This window comes from Cornus florida, unplaced genomic scaffold (assembly GCF_030987335.1).
Source record: "Cornus florida cultivar Cherokee Brave unplaced genomic scaffold, ASM3098733v1 CherokeeBrave_3.0.0_Hap2_Chr05, whole genome shotgun sequence".
NCBI classification, from domain to species: domain Eukaryota; kingdom Viridiplantae; phylum Streptophyta; class Magnoliopsida; order Cornales; family Cornaceae; genus Cornus; species Cornus florida.
In genome coordinates this window covers 74841056-74849772 of record NW_026775575.1, presented here as the reverse complement: position 1 = coordinate 74849772, position 8717 = coordinate 74841056, and the positions used below count along the sequence as shown (strand labels likewise).

Below are 8717 nucleotides of genomic sequence, written 5' to 3'. Positions count from 1 at the left end.
TGTTTGGTTTTGTCCTATAACTTTGCATCGTGTTATTTTATTTGGTTATGTTTTGTAAATATCGTATGGCTATTTCTTATTGCCAGGAAAAAAATAATAATAATAAAATAAAATTTGTTTTTGGGGGGTATGTGTGCGTTAGAGAAGAAATACTTATTTTTTAAATTTTTACAAGAGCCTCTCTATTCTCTCCTCCTTTTATCTTCATATTTTTTCTAGAATCATTTGATGTGTTTATAGACAAGAAGTGATTGAATTACGTCGTCTACATTCGGACATAAATATCATCTACAAACTATTGAGTTGTATCTTATAGCGGGTACTACTGTCAACATCCGCACACAATATTTAGCACACCTCTCAATTTCAAAGGCCACCTTTTTTTAAAAAAAAAATCTTATTTAATTTAATTTTACTTTATTTATATAATTATAATTGTAATGCTTCTGCGTCCCCTTCTCGTCAACTTCAAATAGTATAAACAAGAAAAAGGGAGCCAGACAGCTAGTGGGTGTTTTAATTACTTCGTATAATGGGAGCTCTACAATTTTTTATTTTTACTTTAATTGATTGAAGATTTCATTATCTATTATTTAACTATGGATTTAAAAAATAATAATAGAATTAGAATATATATATATATATATATATATTTATATTTTGAGACCATTGTCCGAAATTGGAACCCTCACATTAAAGATGTGGCCTATTAGTATGTACTCCCCTTTTATTCTTTTCCTTGTTTTTGAAAAGACACCTTTTCTCTTTACCTTTCAAGGTAGGGAGTTTAAATAAAAATAAATAAATAATAAATAAATAAAAACTCGTGGTAATTTTAATCTTACCAGGATACGAATTAATTAAGCAGCTTTTACCATGGCCCACGCCCCATGCCCAGCTCATCACCCACAGTAGCACTTTCGCTTGAGACATGAATATTCCAATGGCCACACATTATATATATATATATATATATATATATATATATATATATATCTTGTTTATTATATTAATTTATTATTAACAAATAGCAACATGCCAATTTAATTAATCCGAGTACAATACACGAGAATTTGAATATGAATTTTTGCAATTGAAACGTATATTGTCTGTGTTCCTTTTTGAAGCATTTTATTAGATGCCGTGTTTGGACAACCTTCTTTTTTTTTACGAAATATTAAGCAAAATTGTTTGGACAACTTCACTATTATGGAGCTGAGTTAGCAAGATAAAAACAATAAGTCCATATTGTAGATAAGAATCAAAACAAACCCAACATAAAAAAATTTAAAAAAAAAAAAAAAAAAATGGAAGAATAATAATTAGGTCTTAATCTTTAATTTATATAATAATTTAAACTTTAAACTAATTTTTTTAAAATTCTAATTCAAAAGGCCAATTCTGTTAGGGTTTGATTTACCCATTGCTAACTCATTTTCTGATAAAAAGCGCAGGCCTTGATTTCCTGAATCAGAGCCGATATATCAGAGTAAGATGACCCACCATCTTCCACGGCCTTCTTAGCCATCAAACCAAGCTGCTTTGCTCGCTCTCTGGTCTGCTCCGATTCTTCTGAAACGTCCATCAACCGACGTACACCTCTCTCTATCTTATCTCTCCCCACGACTGGACCCGTAATCCTAAATCCGGAATTCCACACCTCCGACCCGACTCCGACCCCAATCTTCAACACCTGCGTAATTAGCTTCTCGTTATAGAACTGTTCCGCGAACAACGGCCACGACACGAACGGCACGCCGGCAGCGACACCTTCCAGCACCGAGTTCCAACCACAGTGAGTCACAAACCCTCCGACCGCCGGATGCTCCAAAATCTGGATCTGTGGGGCCCACTCCCTCACTATTATTCCATTCTCAAAACAACCCTGGGACAACCACTTATGTTCTTCTTCTTCATCTTCCCTCTTCCTCACAACCCAAATAAAAGGGTGTCCAGAAGCTTCTAGAGCTGACCCAATCTCACTGAGTTGACTATCGGAGAATCGGACCATGCTACCAAAACATATATATAAAACTGAGTTGGGTTTTCTAGTAGTAGCGTTGAGCCAACTCATGACCCAACTACTAGTAGTAGATGACGATTTTGAGAGTAATCTGTTGGAGAAGTGAGAAACAGGGCCTAAGCTCCAACACTTCCTTCCAATGACGTTCCTCAAATGTTCAACGTAAGGGTGTTCGAGCTCATAGAAACTGTTAACGATTGTACCGTAGCTTTTAATCTCTGATTCCATGATTGTATTAATCAACTCTCCATACCTGTAAGTGACCGGGTCAAAAATTTTATTGCTAAAAAATAAATAATTATATTTTGTTTAGAAACTTCAACAGTTTTCAGATAAATTAAAATATTTAGCTTCTTCAAATGAATTATTAATTGATAATTATATTGAGTCAAATAAAAACGGTTGAGTGAAAAATAAAATAAAAACATTTGATTATGTCCATGTAATTTTAGAATTGCTGAATAATTTTAGAATTTATAAAAATTTATATATATTCAAAATAAAATATAATTTCTTTAATACGGTAAATTTTAAAAGTTATATATAATTAAAAAATAAACAAATATGAGCAAAGATAAAACTAGTCGATCAAGTCATATTAAAAAAAATATTAGTGGGAGCATATTTCTCGCAACAAATGTCCACTATTCAAAAGCCAATTTATTTTTTTTTTAATATTATTAATTTACTCTCCTTATCTTAAAGTTATAAAAGCATGAGAATTCACCATGATATATTTGAAAATTATATTTTTAATTTTTTTTTTTTTTTTTTTTTTTTGTTTGTTTGGATAGAGCCACGGAGGAAATATTAATTAAGGCTTTTATCATAGTTTTAGGAGGGACACTTTCAAAATAATACAAAATTCGTAGGTACATAATATATATATATATATATATATATATATATATATATATATCCGTGGGTGCATACCTGGTATTGGACTTGACATGATCTGGTAATTGAGACCTTGAGATCTCAATGTTGTGGGGAAGGCCAGGAATCACAAAACTCTCCGAATCGGACTGTACCTTGTCGTGAGGAGCATAGAGCTTCATGGAGTGCGACACACAGTGGAAGAAGAAGTTGGAGGGATTGAAGAAGAGTCTGGGAATGTGGAGCTCATTTGCAAGCTCCACAGTCCAAGGGAAGAACATGTCGGAGACGATGCAGTGAGCGCTGATACCTCGAATCAACGCCTCCGTGGGTTTCTGTAGCATTGCGATGCCCCGATAGAGTTTCGAAGTCATCCATGGTTCGGCTGCTGCGTGGAAGTTTTCGATGCCTTCCGGCAAATCAACTTCCGCGGACGGGAACTTGAGTGTGTGGACTGTGATTTTATTGCCGGAGGTGGCGTTGTCGCGGTCCACGGAGGATTGGAAGAGGAGGGCGTTTGCTGGGGTGGTGATGATGCTGACATCAACGCCGCGGGTGGCGAATAGCCTGGCTATGTCCACCAACGGGATGGTGTGGCTTGGAGTGAAGTATGGAAGAAACGACACTCTTAGTGGCTTACAATCTTTGGAATTCATATCGATCGACAATGCTACTTAGACCTAAAACTCTAAAGGAGAAGCTTTGGTGATCAGATATATTTTTGGATTGGAAGATGAACACTAGGTGGTGCCGGCTTTAAGAGGCAGTTTGAGACGGTGGTGTTGGGTTATAGCTGTCATTATTATGGTAAATAATATTTTTTAATGAAAATGACTTCAATTTTGGAACTTGTAATTTAATTTGTTTTTATTGTGATTGTCTTGTAGTCATGAAGTTCGTTGCATTGCATTCAGTGTTTCTTCATAAGGTAGCAACATTAATTCATGAAATTAGTAAAGAAATGATACATCTATCAATCGTCCCAAAAAGATATATATTGTGGGTCAAATATATTATATTATTGGTCAATCATATATTATTTTATTTTATTTCATTTCATGTCATGGATACCCCACCCAAGCGGTATCCTAATTTTTCATCAAGAAACTGTGTAGATGAAAATGATGGATCCAACCTTCCAAAAAAAAAAAAAAATTTGATGGATCTATTTGGGTTACACACAGTCAGTTTGCTAGGGCTTTGCATATGGGCTTTTTTTAAGTTTTTTTGGGCTTTATCCCTTGCCTTGTATTTTGTTTGCCATTGGGCCTTCTCTTCAGCTTCAGCTAAAAGCCTGTATCCATCATTTGATTAATACACTCTGCTCAACTTTCCAAAGAAATAAAAAAAAGTGTTGGGATGTGAATTTTATATGTAATAATTTTGTTGATATTTATCTTGTAGAATTCCTAATGACATGTATAATGATCGTTGCATTGCGGTTTTGAGAATCAATCCTGTAATAAGTTGTTTATTATATACGTTAATATGCAATGCAGAAAGATATAAAAATAAAAAAATACATGTTCCCCACTCTCTATTCAACTTGTTAGATCATAAAATATAAAAATAAAAATAAAAAACTTGTTAGATAGAATCCACCTGATTTTCATAAATATTATGCTTAGAATTATGAGAAAAATGTGATAGTACATGTTGGGAGAATTCTGCTTAAGTTGCTTAATCATCTTTCTGTTAACGACTCTAACGTAGGCTACTCAAATAGGCCTAATTTTCATTGATGTGCAGCACGGTGACTATGAATCATTGAATGGTGTGAGTATCACGATTCCATCCATCTTGTCGCCACATGAGCAAGATTGGCACCGTGGTGTGGTTTTGGTTCGTTTTGTCACGTGTTGACAGTGAAGGGTACTCAAATTCCTCCATCTTGCATTTGCAGATACTAATCAGTTCGAGTGGTGAGAGAGCCATGCATGAGAAGTAAATGATTGATGGTGAAGGAATTAATATTGATTGGTGTTTTCTGCTAAAAAAAGTTGGTTGATTAATTGTTATCTAAAATATGAAATCTGCTATGGAGTTTTGAAGCAATCTGCTGATTCTGCTGAGCATACCAGATACAAAGGCTCACTTGCACCATGTGGGATGGACATGAGAAAAATAAATGTACTGTGAAATTTTATATATGTTGCCTTTGAATTGACGAATTTGAAGAAAAAGAAAGAAATTAAGAAATTAACGAAGAAAAATCCTATAAATTCTTTCTGAATTCCTCCTGCTGTAAAATCATAGATTCACTACTACAAGGATGCATATTTGTTTGTCATGAGCTAAACTATCTCAATTTGTATTTCAATGTGAAAGACAGTACGGTACTAGACCTTATGCTAATACCATGACTTGATCAGAAGCATAAATTATTTCATTTGTTGTACTTCAGTTGTAAACAGAGCCTGTGAATATTACGGTAAACCAAGTTATATATGCAAAACGGCACATAAATGAGAAAACTATATAAAAGAGATCTTTCACATAATCAAATTCTTTATACTATCTTCGGTTGCAAGAAATTGAAGAAGATTTAATTTTAAACTTCGAATGTAGTTCTACATCAAATAAAATAAAATAAAGGTTGATTCATAACTCGTAAGTGGTTGCATGCGATATGACCAATTTCATTTTTGGCTGGCATCAACCTTCACTAACTATCAACTCCAATGAAAGAAAAAATTGATACAAATATACACACTTTAAGAGATGTAAGAGCAATTTTTTTAAACTTAAATGTGTTTTCGTTTGGGTAAACATGAGAGAAAAGAAAAAAAAAAAATTGATAACATTAGTTATAAGAGAAAAGAAAGCATATCAATATATTTTATTCATATTTGGATAAATTATTGGGGAAGAGAAAAGAAATGATAGTATTCTTGTTTGGAAAAGATAAAGGAGAAAAAATAAAAGAAAGGTTAAAAATTAAATTACTATCATAACCCTTTTATAAAATGTTACGAGATAGGAATCAAATGTTATAAAAAGATAATTTTGGTATTATGAAAATACTACTTTCTCACTATCTTTTCCCTCCAAATCTTCTCATTTTGGAGGATAGCACGTGAGGGATTTGGAGGGATCCCATCCTTTTTTTAATCTTCATTAAAAGCTACCCAAATATGATTTTCAGAATTTTTTCTTTTCTTTGTTTTTTTCTTTCCAAATCATTCAATTCAAACGAAGTTTAAGGCTATGTTTGGTACGGTGGGAAAAAAAAGAAATAATAATATTAGTTATGAGAAAAAGGAAAGAGAAGGATAATTTTAACCCCTATTATTTCCTCTTAATCTCTAGAGAGTATTATATATAGACATGAATATTGCGTCTTGTTTCGTCTTAATCTCTAGAGGATATTATATATATACCTGAATACCAATGGCCATATATTATATTATATATATATATCTTGTTTATAACTACCTCTATCCCTTTATAATTGTCCAAATCCATATTGCACAGTTTTTAAGGCAACAATTTTTGTCATAGTTTATTACATTGGTAAATGAAGCATTTCCAAATTTATCATTCTCTAAAAATTTGTAAAAGTAATATGAAAAAGTTATTTTTAATGGGGTCCACTTATTACATTGGTAAAAGTAGTATGAAAAAAGTTATTTTTAATGGGGTTCACTTATTTTAAAAAACTAAAATGAAACAACAAAAAATAAGATAATGAACTATTAATATGGGACGAAAGGAATAATATATTAAGTTATTATTAACAAATATTAACACGCCAATTTAATTAATTTGAGTACAATAAACGAGAATTTAATTAATTTGAGTACAATAAACGAGAATTTGAATATGAATTTTTGCAATTGAAATGCATATCGTCTGTGGACCTTTTTGAAGTATTTTATTAGATGCCGTGAACTATTTTTATTTTGAAATATTAAGCAAAATTGTTTGGAGAACTTCACTATTATGGAGCTGAGTTAACAAGGATAACAACAATAGGTCCAGATTGTAGATAAGAAACAAAACAAACCCAACATAAAAATAATAATAATAATAAGGAAAGAATAATAATTAGGTCTTAATTTTGTTATTTAAATAATAATTTAAACTTTAAATATTTTCTTTTTCTTTTTAATTCTAATTCAAAAACGTGAATTCTGTTAGGGTTTGATATACCATTACTAACTCATTTTCTGATGAAAAGCGCAGGCCTTGATTTCCTGAATCAAAGCCAATAAATCAGAGTAAGATGACCCACCACCATCCGCGGTCTTCTTAGCCATCAAACCAAGCTGCTTTGCTAGCCCTCTGGTCTGCTCCGATTCTTCTGAAACGTCCATCAACCGACATACACCACTCTCTATCTTATCTCTCCCCACTACTGGACCCGTAACCTAAACCCGGAATTGCACACCTCCGACCCGACTCGGACCACGATCTTCAACACCTGTGTAATTAACTTCTCGTTATAGAACTGTTCGGCGAACAACGGCACGCCGGCGGCGACACCAGCACCGAGTTCCAACCATAGTGAGTCACAAACCCTCCAACAGCCGGATGCTCCAAAATCTGGATCTGTGGGGCCCACTCCCTCACTATAATTCCATTCCCAAAACAACCCTGGGACAAGCACTTCTGTTCTTCTTCTTCATCTTCTCCCTTCCTCACAACCCAAATAAAAGGGTGTCCAGAAGCTTCCAGAGCTGACCCAATCTCACTGAGTTGACTCTCGGAGAATCGGACCATGCTACCAAAACATATATACATAACTGAGTTGGGTTTTCTAGTAGTAGTGTTGAGCCAACTCATGACCCAACTACTAGTAATAAATGATGATTTTGAGAGTAATCTGTTGGAGAAGTGAGAAACAGGGCCTAAGCTCCAATACTTCCTTCCAATGACGTTCCTCAAATGTTCAACGGAAGTGTGTTCGAGCTCATAGAAACTGTTAACGATTGTACCGTAGCTTTTAATCTCTGATTCTCTGATTGTATTAATCAATTCTCCATACCTGTAAGTGACTCGGTCAGAAATTTTGTTGCTAAAAAATAAATATTTTGATTAGAAACTTGAACAGATTTCACATAAAATTATATTTAGCTTCTTCAAATAAATTATTAATTGATAATTATATTGAGTCAAATAAAAACGGTTGAGTGAAAAATAAAATAAAAGGGTTGATTATTTCCATGTAATTTTAGAATTGCAGAATAATTTTAGAATTTATAAAAAAAAATTAAATATATTCAAAATAAAATATAACTTTTTTAATGAGGTAAATTTTAAAAGTTATATATAATTAAAAAAAACAAATTTGAACTATAAAACTAAAGAGATAGTCGATCAAGTCATATTTAAAAAAAAAAACATTAGTGGGAGCATATTTCTCACAACAAATGTCTACTATTCTATTTTTGTTGTTCCAAATTAATGGTTACAATTCAAAATTCAATTTATTATTTTTTAATATTATTAATTACCCTCAGAGTTATAAAAGCATGCGGATTCAGGCAAATGGGGACAGATGTCACTCACTTAATTTTTTCTAAATTATATTATTACTTATAATTTTAATTAAAATTTTAAAAATGTCCCCAATTTAAAATTTAAAATTTAAAATTTGTTTACAATATATTTTTTTAATTCTTGGACTCCGTGGTTATGAATCATATATTATATTATTGGTATGTTGAGCTATCATATAAACTTATTGAGACCAATTTTTATGATCTTGGTGGTAAAGTTACTCAATTGTAGGGCAAAATCTCTAACTGGATCAGAGGGATGCTTCATTGATTCTAGGGCTTTGAGGTCGAAAATTGAATCTGCAAGCAACTTGGTT

At 32.6% G+C, this 8717-nt stretch overlaps 2 protein-coding genes across 2 annotated transcripts; both read right to left on the bottom strand.

The window, feature by feature from the left end:
* Positions 1-1151: 1151 nt before the first annotated feature.
* On the bottom strand, positions 1152-3555 carry LOC132310228 (solanidine UDP-glucose glucosyltransferase 1-like). Its single transcript, XM_059808427.1, has 2 exons — positions 2957-3555; positions 1152-2276 (listed from the first exon to the last, which is right to left on the bottom strand). The coding sequence occupies exons 1-2, from the start codon at positions 3553-3555 to the stop codon at positions 1427-1429; spliced, it is 1449 nt and encodes a 482-aa protein (XP_059664410.1). The 3' UTR covers positions 1152-1426.
* Positions 3556-7056: 3501 nt separating this feature from the next.
* LOC132309487 (UDP-glucose flavonoid 3-O-glucosyltransferase 7-like) lies at positions 7057-7621 on the bottom strand. Its single transcript, XM_059807792.1, has 2 exons — positions 7336-7621; positions 7057-7202 (listed from the first exon to the last, which is right to left on the bottom strand). Exons 1-2 carry the CDS (start codon positions 7619-7621, stop codon positions 7057-7059), a joined length of 432 nt encoding a protein of 143 aa, XP_059663775.1.
* Between the last annotated feature and the right edge of the window lie 1096 nt (positions 7622-8717).